General features: G+C 37.1%; 2 protein-coding genes across 3 annotated transcripts; one reads left to right on the top strand and one right to left on the bottom strand.

Moving 5' to 3' along the window:
* Nucleotides 1–45: 45 nt before the first annotated feature.
* LOC121805336 (ribonucleases P/MRP protein subunit POP1-like) lies at nt 46–6,112 on the top strand. Of its 2 annotated transcripts, none has more exons than XM_042205143.1 (13): nt 46–188; nt 1,059–1,571; nt 1,820–1,916; nt 2,077–2,184; nt 2,263–2,487; nt 2,787–2,902; nt 2,986–3,462; nt 3,848–3,956; nt 4,052–4,641; nt 4,738–4,902; nt 5,040–5,302; nt 5,408–5,492; nt 5,679–6,112. In XM_042205143.1, exons 2-11 carry the CDS (start codon nt 1,132–1,134, stop codon nt 5,236–5,238), a joined length of 2,526 nt encoding a protein of 841 aa, XP_042061077.1. In that variant the 5' UTR covers nt 46–188; nt 1,059–1,131; the 3' UTR covers nt 5,239–5,302; nt 5,408–5,492; nt 5,679–6,112. The 2 variants fall into 2 exon arrangements, with proteins under 2 accessions (XP_042061077.1, XP_042061078.1); XM_042205144.1 differs by having other exon boundaries at nt 61–174.
* A 1,174-nt stretch (nt 6,113–7,286) lies between these two features.
* LOC121802901 (ethylene-responsive transcription factor ERF062-like) lies at nt 7,287–8,342 on the bottom strand. The gene has a single exon (XM_042202591.1). It carries the CDS (start codon nt 8,161–8,163, stop codon nt 7,378–7,380), a length of 786 nt encoding a protein of 261 aa, XP_042058525.1. The 5' UTR covers nt 8,164–8,342; the 3' UTR covers nt 7,287–7,377.
* Between the last annotated feature and the right edge of the window lie 11,149 nt (nt 8,343–19,491).

The following is a 19,491-nucleotide window of genomic DNA, read 5'->3' as shown; positions in this document are numbered from 1 at the left end:
TTAAAGCCCAAACTAAATAAAAACCTAACTATTTAAATTCCTAAATTGGATTGTATAGACATATACTTCTCTCTCTTACCGGCGAAACCTGCCTTACCGCTGCGTCACCGCCGTACCTCGTTGCATTGCCGCTCGACGCCTTTCCTTCCGCTCTGCGTCTCCTGCCTCGCTGTGGTGAGTTGCAGCAGGTATTGATTTTCTTCAATTCAAGTATTTGATCTTATTGTTTCTGATTGAATTGATTTTGTTTCTCTTCTAGATTGAGTTCCTGCTCGTTTTTATAGGTATTTATAGAGATTTAAAAATTTTGTTTGGGAAACCATTATTTCTCCATTATATGTATTAGACAGTTATCTTGTACAATAGTTTCTGCAGTGTTTCTTCACAATTATTTCTCCATAATTATTTGTTTGGGAAACCATTATTTCTCCATTATATGTATTAGACAGTTATCTTGTCCAATAGTTTCTGCAGTGTTTCTTCACAATTACCACAGCTATTGTCTAACCAATGAATGAAAATATCGAACTCTACTTTTGATATATCTATGTTTTTGCTTTAAAATAATTTTTTGCAATATGCTTCAAATACAATAACCAAACTTTTTAAAGAATTTATGATGTTTCCCTCCAAAACTTAACTTAGTGGTATTTCTGAAAATAGTCCAAAAACTCTCTCTTTATATTATTATAGATAGATTATAGATTATAGATATAGATACGTATGTATTATGCAATCATTATTACAACATGCAGAAGAAAAGGAAGCTAGTATTACTTTTTATTGGTCATGTGATTTAGTTTGTACTATGTAAATGGACAATGGCTTATGTAAGTTTTCCAGATTCTCTTGTTTTGAAGGTGTCAATTCTATGGTCAGTTTGGAATACTAAGCCGTGATACTATCACGGTGATAGTTAACTTGTGTTAAAATGTAGTAGTTCTATATGTTTTGTTGAATCGTACATCTATTTGCGTTTTAGTTTCTGAGAAAATTGGACACTTCAAGACATTATCTACATTTCAAATTTAATATTTTCCTTCTCTTTTGTTTCACAGGCGAAGAGCTTGCTTGTGATAGCTGACTGCAGCTCTCAGTACACAAATTGTTTAATTATTTAGCATTGCGGATATGGTAATAAATAGCAATAAAGGTGGAGTACCAGCAGCACCTCCACACGAACTTCATGTGTGGAAATTTGCAGAGTCTAGAGCTCCTGAGATTGAGGGACTGCATTCTATTATTGCTGATCGCATGGATAACAATTTCAAATCACAAAGGAACAAGAGGAGGAGAACTACTGGACATGATAATCGAGTTGCAAGAAAGAAGTTCAGGAAGAGAAGTATTGATGGATTAGGACGTGCAGGCAAAATTGATTCTATGGGGAATGATGAAAAGAAAGTTTCCCGCCGTGTTCAGAGGAGTGTTGAACTTAAGAAGAACCTTCCAACCAGTTATGTTACTTCAGGGGATGGGACCAAGAGACTGAGAACGCACGTTTGGCATGCTAAGCGGTTCAAAATGGAAAAACTTTGGGGATTTTATATTCCCCTTGGCCTTCATGGGAGGTAGTTGTCTTCTTAAACTTTTGTGGTAAAAAGGTGGCTGTTTATTTGTTTCTAAAGCATCTTACCTTAAATGAATTTTTTGGCAAAGTCAGAACATGACTATGTAATCTATAGGTTTGTTGCTTTCTTGATTTTAAAGATGAGCAATTAAAGTTAGTTGATATGCTTTAGATGTCTATTATGGTCAATAATAAATCAATCTATCATTTTGCAAGCACAATAACTTTACTTCAAATTATGTGATGCAGAGGAAGAGGTTCAAGGGCTCTGTGGAAAAAATTAAAAAATGGAGTGCTTGTGCATGATGCAAGTTACTATGGTGCAATCCAGTTAGAGGGTCCACAGGCAGGCATCTTTAATTTGTGAACATTTGCTGAATATCTTAATTCACTTTTTTCTTATCCTCCACTTCATTCGTTTCCACCTTATGCTTGTGGATTTACCACTTTGGTGTGCTTTTGTGTGTATATTTAGAATGACCTAACCTCCTTGTGCGTGTTTCCAGAAAACGCTGATATCAGTTCTAAGTTCTGTGCTAGTGCCTTCTCCATCAGCTTGTTGTGAAGAAACTTTACATGATATTCTTGTGGGCAATATCTTTGGAACCGCTATGGTGAAGTAACAATCCTCTACGTTTCCTGAATTTGGATATTAACCTATTGGTAGTGTTCTAATAATTATGGTTATGCAGCTTCATGATTCTGGAAAACCTAGTTTGCCTACTATTGCTCCTGTGACCTACATGTGGCGACCTATGCAGCAGATTTCTACTAACGTAGATGAGCTTCACAGAGAAGTTTCCTGTGACGGTCCTAATATTGATAACACCACCTCTATCCGCCAGCTCTGGTTGTGGATACATGCTGCCTCTTTTAAAGAAGCATATGATTCTTTAAGTTCAGCATGTGAAATGAATGTAGGTTACATAACTTCAAATGTTTCGTGCTTGACTTTTATGCAACTCTCTTTTTCAGGTTGTGGGCTTGATAGGATGCATTTTTAGTGTGCTTAGATTTGAAATTTCTATTAATACATCCAGCTATTTTGTTATTAAATTTGTTCTGGGTTTATATTTCTCTTTCACATGACTACCTAAAAAATCAGATTCATGTATCTGGGGAAGGATTCAGTGATTCACATTGATTTACTACTATAGGTTACTTAATTTCTGAGCATATTTTTGATGTGTTTGCAAATGCTGAGTTTTCTATCCAGGCAGATGGGACTTGTTCAGCTCAATGCGTTTCTCAAGAGGGACAGCTTGCAAAAGTGGAATTGATAGGTACAAAGGTATTTCAGTTGCTGCACAAGACATTGCAACCTATTAAGCTGTGAGTGCATCGGAGTAATAATTGTTCTCTATCTATATGGATATGCATTCCAACTGAAGATTTTCTGTTGTTTGGCTTCTCAGTAATTCGGAGAACCCTTGGCCTGTGAAGAAATGTTCAGCTCATGAGCATGATGATGCTGTGGAATCTGAAAATACGTCTATGTTTGAGAATGGACATCAGATATCTTCTTCTGCAGTTCTTTCCATGGTTGTGAAGGACCCTCGTAATCTGACTAAGACTGGGGGTGTGGCTGTTCCTGTTGGAAAGAACCTTGGTTTACTAGGTAATGAATACCAGAGTAAACAGCAAACATCAGCACCTAACCATGAAGCTGAATTTGAACACGAGTATGTTGATTTATGGGACGCTAGCAATATTGTAGACCCTCCAGTGGAAGAAAGTGTTTTATGTGCTGGCAAGCATCGCCAGCGGAAGGAGTTCTTTTGCCTTAGCCAAAAAGGTTCTGGGTCTCAAAACAAAACTATTGATGAAAATTACACCAGATCGTGTCCTGTTTTGCTTTTGAAAAATGGAATTTTTGAAGATTCTATTACAAGGTATATCTTCTCACTGATGATTTTCGTGGTGTTTCATGTTTTCCATACAACTTTTTCTTCTATAAAGTTTGGCCTAATCAATAATTATGGTATTTCAAATGTCCACGCGCCTCATAAGTTTCTGCAAAACACAATGCACTGTTCAAATGCTCTAATAAAAGTCTTTAAATTCTATTTGTGACAACTCCTAACTGTTTGCTAACTATAGATAGAGCTGCTTTCAACTTTGACATTTGGATTGATAATCGGAGTTGGCTATTTTTGTTGGTTATATATGCAAGCTCAACCAACCTAGTTTATTGATGTTTTCCAAATAGATCTTTCTGGCATATGATTCAGGTATTCTTATAACAAAGCAATTGTTCGCTTTTACAAATTTCTTCAGGTGCTCTCTTATTCTACCTCTAAGTTGGGTAAAAGCATTTTGGAATACTTTTGTATCGAATGGTGCTTATGCTATAGGCTTAAGAGAGAAGCACTGGGTTGCGGGTGAAGTAAGTTATACTTTTGATGATGCTCCACCAAGAGATTTTTTATGATGATTAGGGTAAAGAGATTTCTGGTGATGATGTCGTTTGTCTTTCTGCAGATTGGATTGCCATACTTCCCCTTGGACTTTCCCGACTGCAACGCATATTCGGATTTTATGGAAATGGAGGCAGCCAAAGTCAACCAAAAAGCTATGCTTGTTCCTCCTTCTAAGAGGCCACTGAAAGTTCCTATACAACCTCCATGGGACTGTGTGGTCTACAATTTTGGGAAGAAATTGACTGAAGCTGGAAAAATTCAAGCAGATATATGTAGAACTCAAGATGAAAAAATTGATGACATGGAGACAAACTCTGCCTCTGAAAAATCAAAGAATAATGTTTCTGATTGTCAGGCTACTCCGTTTGAGGGTATTGTAGCAAGGACTTCATACATGCTGAATGATTTCCTAGATAATATCAGTGGCAATCGTTTGTTATTCCCTAGTATACATGGTGCTGAGAATTTCTTGCATAAGTTCATGAGGAACAAAGATTTTCTCAAACAAGAAATTGTTATGTCAGAAATGAAGTCCAGAAAACCACCTTGCTTTGTTCGAGTACTTCTGCGTGCTTTTAAGGAAGGCGTTTTTGAACAGGGAGCAGTGGTTTGTGCACCCCTTGCTACTGACATACAGTTATGGACTGCCAGGTACTCCTTGAGTTATATGATAGAGTCGTCTGTCATTCAGTTAAGTGTAATTAATCCATTATGTTTAATCTATGCAATTGTTTTGAAATGATGCAGCTCAGAAAGCAAAGACGAACCACTTCAAATAACTCAATCTTCAGTTATGACATACTTCATGCAGTCACCTTCCGGTAAATGGGAACTTCAGATACCTGAGGATCAAGCTCTCTCATCCCATAGATTGCCCATTGGCTTTGTTACGACTGGTTTTGTTCGAGGAAGGCAAGTTTGCAACATGTTCTGATTGAAAGCCATGCTCTGTTTGTAGGAGTATAAAATGTCATGTTTTATAGGGTGTTTCTTCACAAAATTCCTTCAATTTTCTTATGATTGTCTTTTCCTCTCTCTTGAGTATACAGCAAGAAGGCCACAGCAGGTGCTCTTTGCGAAGCGAGCATACTTTCCAGGCTTCGTGAGGAACAATGGAGAGATGTACCTGTAAGGCGGAGAAGGAAGGAGATCTATGTTCTGGTTAGAAATATGAGATCCACAGCCTATAGACTTGCGTGTGCTACCATTGTTCTTGAACAACAGGAACAAGACACCAATTTCATGTGACCTATTGTCTACAATTACACATGTCTCACTGTCCGAGTTGCATGGTTTGTGAACACACTTCTAGGTACGGATCAAGTACTACCATCTGATAAAATTTTGCTGCATTCTTACAGTTGGTTAGTTTATTTTAGGAAGAGACTGACGGTGTCCATTTAATTACGTTTCACAGTTTGTCTGTAGGGCAAGCTTCGGTAAATGGAATGAACCTTTCAACGCTCGTGTGTGGATTTGGAGGATGTTCTCTACAGTCTAAGGTGAACTTTATACGCAAATATTTGTTGTGATGAGTTGGTCAGGATACACATGAGAACAGAACTGGAGAATTACATTATTGAATGATGGCACTATTCATTTTATGTGTGTTATGATTAATGTAGTATTCATAATCAACTGCCAGAAAAATTGTATCATAATGAGATTTTATTTTCCAAATTTTGCAGGCAATCAATGGATCAGTTTAATAGTTTCTCCACACATATTCAACTTGTTCCCCATTCTTGCTGGATTTTCGAGCTTCGTTAAGGCCTTGCATATAATATATCAGCAGATCACAAGAACCCCAAAATCTTGAACTTCTCTTTTGAAGCTTTTTCCAGACTCCAGTCGTTCTTCGTCTTTGGGGCCACCAACGCCCGAGATGCGCTGTGATTGCATCTCATAAGAGGTGATATAACTGTAGTTGATTTTTTTTATTTCTAAATTGTGTTATTAGGCTTGGCAATGTATAATATTGGATGGAATCGTGTAACTTTTTGGTAAAGGATTGTAATTTAGCATTAATTAGGAAAAATATAGGTAACATGTTACAGCAGCAACCGTGTTTAATTATGATTAATTGCACAAGTCAACAAATACTATCTAGATTTTTGCCACAGCTGCTGATTTTATCTCAAACATCAGTTTATGACGATAACGTATCTATTAAAATGCTTTGTCCAAAACAGAACTGGTAAGACTTCGATTATATTGTTAAGAATAGAACCTAACTTGTGAGGGAAGAAGTGTATTTAGTATATTTAAGCAGTTATCTCCTAACTGCACTTATATGACTAGTATTATGTAGTATAATTACTAATATTCTATAATACGGTTGAACAAGTTAGATTTCATCCTATGCACATAAATGACTCACTTACATATACACTAATAAATACCATCATGTAAATGCTTAATTTGTATTTCCTGTTCACAATTTAAAGACCCATTTTGTCACGATGCAGATTTAAAAATTGTTTGACTATGAGTAACTATGTGAGGTTCATTTACTAAAACTTAAAAAAAAAGTAATCAGGTACTTTAAATGGCAAAATGAATCATTATTTTGTGGATGGGGAAATATTTATTATAATTATAAACTCTAGGCCCAAAAAAATATTCATTTGACAAAAGCATGATTTGGGGATGATAGTGACAAGAAGTATTTTATCTTGACTTTATATTTCTTCTCCATATATTCTTCTTTTTGTATATGATTCAATTTATGTTTTAAGCCATACAATAATTTTATTCCTTTGATGATGAAAAAGTATGGGACCCTAAAACGAATAAAAGAGGCTTTGGTTCTGCAATGGGTCAGCATCAAAGATAAGAAACGTAATTTAGAAAAAAGTAGTATTATGTGCTTTCATATAAGTTTAATCACACTAATAAGTTGACTTTATGCATATGAGCACAACAGTACCTTTTCCGCATAGTCAAATCCAAATATTTAACTACTATCTTCCATAATAATAATGTATTGTCATAACACTAATATTTTTTTTGTTACAGATGTGTAAATTAGGTTCACCACTAGATGCGCACTATGCGTAATATTGAATGGCCAGAAACCATCCGTGCGCCACAGTGTGCATTTTCGTGCTAACACTATTGTAATAGTCGATTTAATGTAAATAAATTAATAAAATCGACTGCAATGGAGCTTTTTAAAAACTCTATGAAATAGATACGTTAATTATATAAGGTTGAAAAACCAAAATGTGTTTCTATTAATTTATCTAATAATGCCTTATGTGGAAAACTTGCAAATGAAAAATATGGAGTACTAATTTTAGAGAATCAATAACATTGCATAGAGAATCCCTTATACATCCCCAAAAAACACAAAAAAAAATAAAAATAAAAACTTTTTTACTAATCTCATAAATCTGAGACTACCAAAGCATCCCAAATCATATCCATATCCAAAGAAGGCACTCTGCTCAATTGATGAACCGCATCACCTTCACCACTCCCAATCCCAATCGCTTCGACGACGCTGCTGCTCTTCTTCATCTCAGTCACCTCCTCTCTCCCTTTCCCAATCACCTCCGACGACGAAGACGACGACCCTCCCGCCTCCTCCTTCGCCTGCGCCACCGCCTTCAGCTTCGCCTCCAGCAGCGCCACCGTGCTGCCGCACAGCGAGTTCGCCCTGATCTTGTGCTTCATGTGCGGGAAGTTGAGGTGCGCGTAGTCCCCCCTCAGCAGATACGCCGCCGTGTCGTACGCGAACGCCGCCTCCTCCGCCGTGTCGAACGTCCCCAGCCACACCCTCGTCCGGTTCCGCGGCAGCCGTATCTCCGCCACCCACTTCCCCCAGTGCCGCTGCCTCACCCCCCTGAACAGCTTCCCCGCCGCCGCCCTCTTCATCGGCTGCGTCTTCATCTTCAGCCACGTCTGCCGGTTTTGATCAGCTTCCGCCGCGGGGAAGTAAGGGTTTTCCTGAAAAGACAAATCTACCCCCGCTGTCGCAGGGGATGGAGCGTGTGCGAACAGGGGTAGATTCGGAAATTCGCTTCCTCCTCCAAGATGAGAATTTGGGGTTTCATTGTGGTTGTATGTTGGAAGAAAAGAATGTGCATGAAGCTTTCTCACAATGCTCTCTTTAGAAAACTCAGATAATTGAATATTCAAAGGCTCCATCTTTGGAAATTTCTTAGCCATGTGAATGTCAAATAGAGAGAAGAAATGACATAGCTTGTGGCCGCAAGGGTATTTATACAAGTAATATGCTAATTAAATAATTAATGAAAGCAATGCGGTTATTCAGAAATTCGTGCCTTGGAATCTCGACCAATGAAAAGTGAACAGGTGTGGCGTTGTCGCTCCTGCGTCTTGGGATTATTAATTATTGTTAGGGTTAATGTAATAAATATTCTTGGATGATAGTGACAAGAACCTCCTTAAACTCTCTCTAGATTTACTTTTTTGTTAGGTTGTTCTTCAATCAACAAACATGTGATTTATCTATTCGTCCACATGATAGCACAAACAAAAGTGTCATCATTTCAGTTTGTTAGTTAAAATAGTATAAAGCATACTTCGATCCCACACTAACTTTTTTTTGGCTTAAGATAAATAACTAATTAAAGGTTAAGTAATCAAGGTTTAATCACTTTTGTGGGATTTGTAAAATATCAGTATAATTACTAGAATGTTATAGAGGAAGCTCTCTCAATCCCCGAATAAATGTCTTCGGTTACAAATTACATGTATCAAAAAAATTAGTAAACTTTTGTAACGACGATAGGGAAAAAAGAAAAGTATGATATCAGTTTGTTATATTATTAGTTCATAAACTAAACACGCTGCAAAAAGAAATACGAGATCCGAGATCCGACGACCGACGTTGATCTTACATCCAATTTCACCATTGGAGTTTACCTACGAGGGATCCGTCGGTAAATTTTCCAATGGCCAAAATTTGTCAATAAACTCTTTTTGGGACATAGGCTTTGGCTATTGCCGATGACCACGATCCGTCGGTAAATTATGTCTTTTGTAGTGGCGCTTATTAAGAATAAAATTTGTTTTCATATTAAAGATGAACTTTGATGAATGGATGTCTAAGTCTTGTCATGAACTTGATTTGATAGTTGGTATTTATGTTGGATTAATTAATTCCTCGAATGACAAGAAATTGAACTTTTTATGGGTTGTTAACATCATATTTCTAATGTAGTACTAAATCCATGAATTCAGTGAAAAGTTAATGAAGTTATCATTTAATATCTTATCTACTAATTATTGTAATTAGGCGCATTTCTTTATTCATAATGAAGGTTAGGGCCATCCAATGATCCAATGATTGGCTGTCGTTACGTTTTATTATCTACTAATTATTGTAATTAGGCGCATTTCTTTATTCATAATGCAGGTTAGGGCCATCCAATGATTGGCTATCGTTACGTTTTATTTAGGCCATGGCGCCCTAAGGCGCGCTCTAAAGTCCGCCCTATACATCGCCACGTCAGCCTTTTATCCTCATGCTCTTTCACCTACAGTGGGGCGCCCTAAGGCGCACCCTAAGGGACGCCCTAAGCATTTTACTATTGTTTTGTTATTTAATTTAAATGTTTTCAAATATATAAATGCAAACTTATTAAAAAACACAACGATTAACTAAAAGAACGACAAAAAATTCATTGATTAAAAAAAAGTTACACGAGTTAGAAATAAAAAAATGACTATCCTACAAAAGCCCCAACTTCCGGCTCTACTTATCGCTCAACCTCTGGAGGCGCTCGGCTTGGGTCGGATCCGTACACTTCATAAGGGCGTTGTGCGTATCCAACAACGTCCGCACCATCGAGGCCGTTGCCAAATCCGCGTAGGCAAGTGTCGCCTAGATCGTCGCCAGGGTCGGGGTCGGGATCGGCGATGGGGGGCGGCGGCAGAGGAGGATGTCGTCTTCGCCTTCCCCTTGTTCTTCGCAGCCTTGACGTCTATGGGACGCCTCCTGGAGGACATCGGTGTGTCGGAACTCTCTTCCTCCGTGCACATCTGGTTGAGGTCCACCGGACGAGTTCCGCTTTCGCTGGTCGTGTAACCACCAGTGTCGGTGGTCTTCGTCCTCTTCGCCGCACCGGTGTGCAGAATCCCACCTTGGAACTTCTGCTTGTCCCTCAAGAGCGCCCAGATGTTGAAATGCTTGAAGTCGTCGTACATGGACCGGTACGACTACAGCGCTCTATCGCGCACGTCGCTCAAGCTCTCGCCGCTACCCTGATCCCTCGAGCACTTCTCGTACTCCGCCGCGAACAGGTTGACTTGCCTCTTCACCTGATCCCAGTGCTTGCTGAGCTGCTCCCGTTGGCGCTTGTACGCGCTCGGCGGCTTCGCCTCATTGTAGCGCTTGGCGATGCGCTCCCAGTACGCGAGCTGCTTCTGGTTGTTCTCGAATATCGGGTCCTCCGATTTATCCACCCAACACCTCGCCAAGATGAGGGTTTTCATCCGGCTGGTAGTTCGTACGGCCGGGGGCGTACTCTTCATTCGTTGCCGGAGGTGGCTCCTTGTGCGCGCGGTGCTTGGTCCGCTTCTTTCTGGCGGGGGCGGGGGCGGCGGCTGGAGCGCGAGTTGGAGACGGTTCCATGTCGGAGAGACCGTACGAATTCGTACTGAGTCCGGATCGTACTGCGTATTGGCCGAACGACCGATATTCGCCAGGTTGTATACCCGGCCACCGTGCGACATCTCCAAACATCGGGCTACTAGGACTTGAGTATCAACCGGAATCCATTTTATAGCGTAATTTGAGAATTGAAATGTGAATCGAAAAGTTACAAATGAAAAGTGAAGCCAGGGGTATATATAACAAAATTTTCAAATTTTAAAATTTAAAAAAAAAAACTAAAACGTGTTGCATTATCTGCGACATCGTCCGCGTCGCCCACAGTGGGCGGACGATGACGCGGACGATGCCCTATCGTCCGCGCTTCGTCCGCGGACGACGCATCGTCCGTCGTTCGCGGTGCCACAGTGGTGGACAATAGCGCGCCTGATGCATCAGGCGCGCTATCGTCCCGCCCCATTGTGGATGGCCTCATCGAGCGCGCTATCGTCCCGCCCCATTGTGGATGGCCTTAAGGGCAAAACATAGTTAACATTATCATCAAGCAGTATTATTAAGAAAGAAAAGGGCAAATAAACTATTTTTCTTGCATCATAGATGTGAGGAAATCATGGCTGTCTTTTTTCCTAATCTAGTATTAAAATAATTAGGAAAGTCTAGAACAAACAACTAATTAAGGCATTGATACAACTTTTGGCTTTTCTTCTAGCATCGAAACGTGGCCTTTGAGGTGAGGTTGGAGACGCTTTAACAACTCATAATTAAAATCAAATTAAAAATAAAGTAATTTAATTAATTAATTAGTGTTTCTTGTAAAAAAAAACGACCAATATTTTCACCTCCAAATTCGAGCCACAAATTATTAGAATATACTACATCATTTTCATATAGTGTCAATGTATCAACATTCTCCTCAATTAATGTCAATAAGTCTATATTCACTTTCATGATCTTACCTCCAAGGGGGATGAATAAGCATCTCAACGCATGTGTGTGACATTTTGTTGCCATACTATGTCTGAGGGTGAATTTTGTCTTTTTTCATCAAGAATCATTAAATATCTATGTGGTAACTAAAATTATTACGTAGATGGAAGTTAGTGTGAGATTATTTCGATATATGAGAGGGCATAAGAGCATCCCCATCCATGCCCTTGCCAAAGAGCATGGAAGTAGGCCCAGATCCATTTTTATTCATTTTTTACTCCCTGCTTTTTGGCAATAGCACAATACTCACATCAATGCTTTTCCGCAAGAGCATGCTCAAGGGTCACATCATTCCATTATTTAATTTAAATACTTCAATTACTAAAAACATTTCCACAATATTAAAATGCATTAAAAATACCCGATACCATTACAAATTACTAAAAATTAAAAATTACATAATTAAAATCCTAAAAATTAAAAATTACATAATTAAAATCCTAAAAATTGAGATTGAGAGAGTTGTTTGGTATAGTGTCATTTGTTTGTTTTTGAAATGAGAGTATTTATAGATGAAAGTATGAATTTTGGGATAAAAATAATTTAAAAATAAATTAAAAGTGTGGAAAAATGGATATATTTTATTAGGAACTGGGAAAATATTTTTTATATTAAATCTGAATTTTTCAAATTTTTTCAAATTTTTTTTTAAAAATAATAATAAAAAATGATAAACCAACGGCCAACCAGAGCATACCACGTCGGCTGCTCGTGCTTTTGCCGTTGACACAGATGTGCTATATGCATCGAGCAGGGTCGTGCCGTCGGCAAGAGCACAACGGCGGACAACAGGGTGCCACGCCATCGGCACGGACGGCGTCCTTCCCCAATAGCACCGTTGGGGATGCTCTAAGATTCAAAACAAAATCCGCATACAAGTAACAATTAAACTAGAGAAATGCAACTTACAAGACATTTCTTCTCTTTAATCTATTAGAGAGTTCAAGTCACCATAGATAAAAGCAAATCGTTATTGATTATATTTTTAAAACAAAAGGAAAGTAACAATTAAACTAGAGATAGATCTGCATCTTAATCCATATTATGATGAGGCAATTGATTTCCCATTCAAGAACTATGTTATTGTTAGTAATTCTTGTCATAATCTAATGCTATACTACAATGGAAAATACAAACATAAAATATATTTAGATTCATAACAAATATTCCGAGTTGAGAATTTAAGCACAACGATTAGAATGAAATTACTTATTTCGTAAGTTATTTTTCTCTTGTTTGTTCGAATCTTGTAAGCGAATCTACTACTTTCAGTATTCATGTGTATGTCAGTCTGATGCAGAAACAATTCCTGGTACCCAGTTCAAACCTTCTATTAAACATACATACTTATATTTCTCTGAAAAAAGATTATACTTACATTCTAAACATTATCAAATGATGATTAATTTCTCTATAGTAGAAATACTCCATATTGTAATTGTTATTTTAATCATATCACTAGCACATTTCTCTAAACATTCGGTAAAAAGGTGAACGTGCTTGGTAAAACGGGATATACGTAGTACTTTTAGCTACCCATATAATAATGGGTGTCCCCAACATCAACACCAAACCTACACCTTTAAATCTCATGAATCATTCTCAGATCATATCATGATGAAGATACATCAATCATAAACCATCTTTTTGTTTGCAAAAAATAGCTCAAATCCCAACCCAATTCAACTCCAAACACACAATTATTCAAGAAATGATGAAAACTATGATATATAATTACCAATTTCATCAAAGATTAGAATTACCAAATCATCCAACCCTCGAAGGTCTTGGAACAAACAAAACAAGAGACAAAGATTCTCATCAATCTCTTGTTCACTTTTGTCAGTTCAAATTATTCTAAAGATTAACAGATCTTCTAATGGCTATTTAAAGCCAACTAGCACATGGTTTTCCCTAGCTAATTCTGTTGTTTTCACTTGCCCATAATATTATTGAATGCCCAAGTTGCTCAAAGTTGCTTTTAACTTTATTTTTCTTTTTCATCATCATCATATCATATAGTACTACTTTATTCCTGCCACAATTTTGGACTTTAGAGCATAAATAACCCCGTCCCCATTTCCGGCCCCAAGTCCCCTCCACGTCATCACTCCTCTACAGTTGCGGCCCAGGCCCCAACTCCTCTAACCCTGCAGGCCGCAACTCGGGCCGCAACTAATAAATGACACTATTCACAACTCCAACATATTTAACTAGTAAACGCAATTCGTTCAACAATTGAAACCGAGAAAATGCACTGTTCATTAGAAAATTAACATTACATTACTAGACGAAGCAAATTTAAAATACTACAAACCCGAGCCACGACTACTACTTCTTCATTTGGGCGCGAAGGTAGGCGATCATCTCACGGTGCAACTCGAGCTCGTCGTCCGACATCTTCGATGTATCCCTCGCTGTCAACTCCGTCAGCTGGCTCATCCGCCATGTAATATTCATCTCCGACAAAGTGTCGGACATCTTATCCAGAGACGGATTGATTGGCGGTGGCACCATGGCAGAGTTGCTCGCAGTTGCCTTCCCCTTTGCTTTCCTCTTTGCCGCCTTTGTTCCCATCGGGCGGCTCTGAATGCTAGGAGGGGAGCCAAAAACGTCGTCGTCCGTCACGTTGAGGTCGATCGCCGGACCTCCATCGCTCGAAGAGTAGTTTCCGGAGGCGGAAACTTTGGTTCTCTTCGCCGCCCCAGTTGCCGTCGGCTCGGCACCGCTCGTGTACTTCGGGCTCTTCTCGACGAGCTTCCAAACGTCGAAGTACTTGAAGGCCTTCCTCCCGTCAGCGAAGAACGCCTCCTTCGCCTTCTCGATGAGGTCCGCCTCGCTGTGCCCGCTCGGCCACATCCGGACTACGTTGGCCCACTTTCCGTTCCACTTGCTCATATCCCCTGGACTCGGCCCCAATGCTTGCTCAGCTTCACGTAGCTACGCTCGATCGACCCTTTAGGACTGCCAGCGTTATACTTCTGAGCAATCCGCTCCCAGAAAGCCTTGCTGGTTGCCGATGATAGGATCCTCGGCGACGTCGATGTAGTTCCTCGCAAGCCACATTGTCTCTTGCGGACCGTACTTCTTTGGCCCATCCTCCTCGCCGACCTTCTCCTTGCCACGCTCTTGAGCGGGCTCCATCTCGCTGATCTCGAATTCATCGGTGTTGACCAGCGATGTTACATCAACATTGCTACCGACTCCCAGACTAGGCTGTGGCTACGATCGTTGCGACCCCGGTATGTACCAATTATTCGAGTTATTCATGCTCTAACCCTGCAGGCCGCAACTAATAAATGACACTATTCACAACTTCAACCTATTTTAAACGTAAAATAAAAAACGCCGTAAATTTATAACATGGAAAATTTAATTTCGCCGAATACTGCAAAATTACAACATAGAAATTTTAAAACTTAAAATAAAATACATAAAAACATAAAGTCAATGCTGGAAAACGTTGGTGCGAGTCCAAATTTCTTCGATTAGATCGGCTTGGAGAAAAAAATTTCTAATTTTTTTAAAAAAATAAAAATCGGTTGCGGCCCTGCCCGAACACAAATAACCATGGGCCGGGCCGCGTTGCGTCACGTCCCGCGCCGTGTAACGCGCGCCCAGGCCGGGCCGCGGGACGGGCACCAGGCTGGGAACGCGGCCCCGAGACCGGCCTAGGCCGTGCCTCTCCTCCGATTAACGCGTGGGACGGGCCGGGACTCACGATTTGCGGCCCGGCCCTCCGCGTTATTCATGCTCTTAAAGACATGTATATATTGGAATAAAACCAAGATCCTTGTAGCAACACGTTCACTTTAGTTTCCAAAACAAGGCTTAGGCATGTGGACGGATTCATTGGCCACATTATTGCTAGTAGCATGTGTTGATCAATTAATTATCAAATTAGGGTTTTCTTTTTATGTTTGAACATCACATCAAATAATGTAGGAAGTCTACAAAAAACAAAATAACGATGAGAATGGAATATGCTGTGGTTATATAGTGCTCATTTAACTTCTCCTTTTCCAAAATTCTTAGACTGGAAGATAAGAACTTTGCTAGCTTCACCAATTTTCAAATGATAAAATTTTTATATACTTGCTTCATTTTTTAATATCCACAAAATGTTCTTTGACTAACTTGCCATACTGATTCTCAAATAACTATAAACTTTTAAATTTTGTTCTTACCGAATATTTGTATGTTGAAGGGCCATATATTTGTGACTCAATGCAGAACGCTTTATTTATATGGTTTAGAGTAGAAAATTTGTTGTAATTTTTTTCTACCATTATAAAACAAGGGTTTGGTTTCATATAGGGATATTTAAAAAGCATACTTGAAATATTGTCACGCAATAATTTTGGTTCCTCATTTATTAGTTATAATAAATTCTTTTTAAAGGAGAAGAGAAAGGGAAGTATTGGAGTTTGATCGTCGATGTCTCACTTTCTGAGTTCTGATAATACCCTTGTCAGTTGTCATAAAAAATCCTTACATTATCAAAAGGACTAAATGATTTTATTCAAGTCGATATGAGTGTTTATAAAGGTCGGTTAATTAGTTTTTTTTTCAGATAAAAATATTTACATGCCAAAAATAACTAAACATTAAAATAAATGAGTAGGAAGGTTGAAAAGTTAGAAATACATCCCAATGGATTCCCCTCCCCCAATCGATGCTTACTTTTATTGCACACCAGTTGCTCTCTAGCAATAAAATATTCACACAATTTTCATCTTCCTATGGGAAATAGAATCTAGCTTTATATATTTTGTCGCAATCATACCCAAAAAGAATCAATTTAATCATGAGAAACATTCTATATATAATTTTTTTTATTATTTACTACACATTTCTTTTAATTCTATTAAATACCATTATTTTATTTATTTATTTGAAGCTATAAACAAAACGAACAAATTGACATCAAACGAGGGTAATGCTTTATATGTAAAATTATTTTCTGTCTAATGAAAATGAATATAGGAGTGATAAATTGCTAACTAATTAGTCATCACAAATTAAGACCAAATCTTAGCAGATTAAGAGATCTATGGATTGAAATAATACCACATTGATTATATTTTAAATTAAAAAATTATTAAATAAACTTAAAAGGTATTAATGTCAATTATCTCTCATTAAAATCATCTTAAAATTTTAAATTTACGCAACTCTCTCGATTTAAATTATTTTTTTGTAAAAAATATATCCAATTAAAGATAATTTTATAAGGATTCCAACGAGATCTCAATGGCATATGTTTCGACGATGTTCGGGTGATGAAAATTTGATAAATTATATTTCAATTTTCGTATATAAGCAGATTTTATGAACAAATGCAAAAAAATCTCAATATAGTGTATGCAAAATCTCAATATAATGTAGGTAAAATATGAATAAAATTGTGTTGATATTTTCTTGTATTTTTGTTGATATTCTCTTGTCATATTATTGATGTTTGTAATACACTATGTTGATATAAAAAAACACCCACAAAAATTATCATATGATAACATAATGATAATAGTACCCTTTTATTGATATTTTGTCTATTATTTATTAATATTTTTTTAATTCAATCTCAGCCTTTTATTTTTGGATAAAGGATCCAAATTCAGTCTCAATTTGGGATTAAGGTGATAAACTCAGTAGAAGACAACCCAATGAATATATATATTACTACTATATATTCTCAATATTGCATATTCTTAATAGATGATGAATAAGTGTCTAATTAATAACGGAGTTTTGAAATTGATCACTTGTTAGAAAACAAAATCAAAAGCAAATTATATACAGTATAATCCTTAATTACTTAAAATTGTGGACAGATATAGCTTTTGACATTTTGTTTTCTAATTTATTGTTTTTTACTGTTGAACCTTTACCTAGGGGTGGGTAGGTACGGTATACCTTACCGAAACTACCATACCGTATACCTTACCGTAAATTCGGTATGCGAAAAAATCATACATTTATCTTACCAAAATTTTCGGTATACCGAACTTCGGTATACTTTATTTTTAGTATGGAGAATTTTCATACCGATATCGTACCTCATTTTCGGTATGCCGTACCAAAGTTCGGTATACCATACTTTTGCGGTATACCTTACTTTCAATATCAATGAAAATTGAATATTTGAGTTTTTAGAATACTATTTATATTTTATAGTAATTTAAATAATATACGGGGTATTAAATACTAGTATATTTTATTCATATTATATTATATTTCACAATAAATTTTATAATTTTAAAATATATAAAATATTTTATATATTATTATATTCATATTTTAGGGTATATATCTTAAATTACGGTATATACCGAATTTCGGTATGCCGCGGTATACCGCGGTATATAAAAATTCATACCTTTACCTTACCGAAATATTTCAGTAAGGTATCATACTGTACCGAAAATCATGGTATACCGAAAATTCGGTATTTTCGGTACGATAAGACCGGTATTTCGGTATTTTTTCCCCAGCCCTACCTTTACCACGGTTTAGACATATAGCTAGGCTCTATAAGCATTTTTTTTACATCAAGAAACTTAAAGCTAGCCAACAATTCTTTATCACTAGTGGCATAATTAAACTACATGAAAAAGGAAATTTTATTTCAAGAGATGTAGTAATACTTTTGTGTCACTTTTGTCCATGTACGAATATCATAATTTATTTATTTTGTCAATTGAATGGCTGCATACTTAGACAACCAGCAAAGTCTTAATTAGTGATTAAATAAAATTATCATGTTCTGCAAAAGCTCAGTTGTACTTGCCCCCATCTTCTCTTCAACAATAAGACCATCATGCCTTCCACAAATTATAAATCAAAATACTTTTCGGATTATTCTAATTAATCAAGCTTATCGCTGTCTAATTAATATTATCGTCGTAAGGTAGACAACTAAACACTAAGGAAGTTATGTGGTCCAAATTAGTCATAAAATGTCGAAACAAAAGTTAAGTGCACAAATGGAAAAGTGTAATTAAAAAATTCCTTCAATAAATTGGTCAGTCCCACGTGTCACTAATTCCTAGATCACTACTTCGATTGGTTTTTTAAACATGTTTTCCCAGTAATTACGTTTATGGAGCATATAATTTAGCACAATTACGTTTTGTACTAAAAAGTTTGTGATAGTGAAATAATGGAGAGTATTATTTTATTGGAGTTTGTATATTTGTTCAAAAACTATGTCCATGCTTTCGTAGTAAGCCATCACTCGTCAGTCTATCATCTTGATCTCAAATTATGCTAAACTTGATTGTGTAAAAAAGGCAGTTTATGAGCATTAGGTTGTACTTGTATCGGCCTTTATGAATTGGGAATACGAAGAGCATCGGTAGCACCGTACTCAACGATAAAGCTTGTGCCGCAAAGTCGAGAGCAGGTGGGCATTGCACGTCTATGCGTGCATAAGCACGTCCGACACCATAGACCCATTGGGCAGTTGCACTACACAGCATTTTTCTTAATAATTATTTACTTATTTTTTAAATCCAAAAAAACGGATTTAAATGTAGAAAATTATTCCAATGGTTAATTAATTTCCGTTATTCAATCATATAATTTTCTTATTAATGATATTTTAGTTTTTTTCGTTAAAAAATTTATACAATTGAAAGTTATAATTATAAATAAGTAATGAATAAGAAATAAGAAATATGAAATTAAATGATAGTGTAATGCTCCATGATAGATTTGTAGGTAGTGCAAAAGAACATGAGAAATATTACTGTGGTGGTCAAATAACTAATGCAATTGATAGTGCATTCTCCATTTAAAAGAGAGGAACAAATTTGAATCTTTGATTAGTTGATATAATGGTGACTAAAAAATCTAACTTCTGCAAATTGATGAATAAACGAATATTGACTGTAGAAGAAGAACCACTTCAAACCCAATTTTGCCAAATT

Source organism: Salvia splendens, chromosome 5 (genome assembly GCF_004379255.2).
Source record: "Salvia splendens isolate huo1 chromosome 5, SspV2, whole genome shotgun sequence".
NCBI lineage: Eukaryota > Viridiplantae > Streptophyta > Magnoliopsida > Lamiales > Lamiaceae > Salvia > Salvia splendens.
Note: the sequence above shows the minus strand (reverse complement) of the source record. Positions and strands in the feature narration are given on the sequence as shown.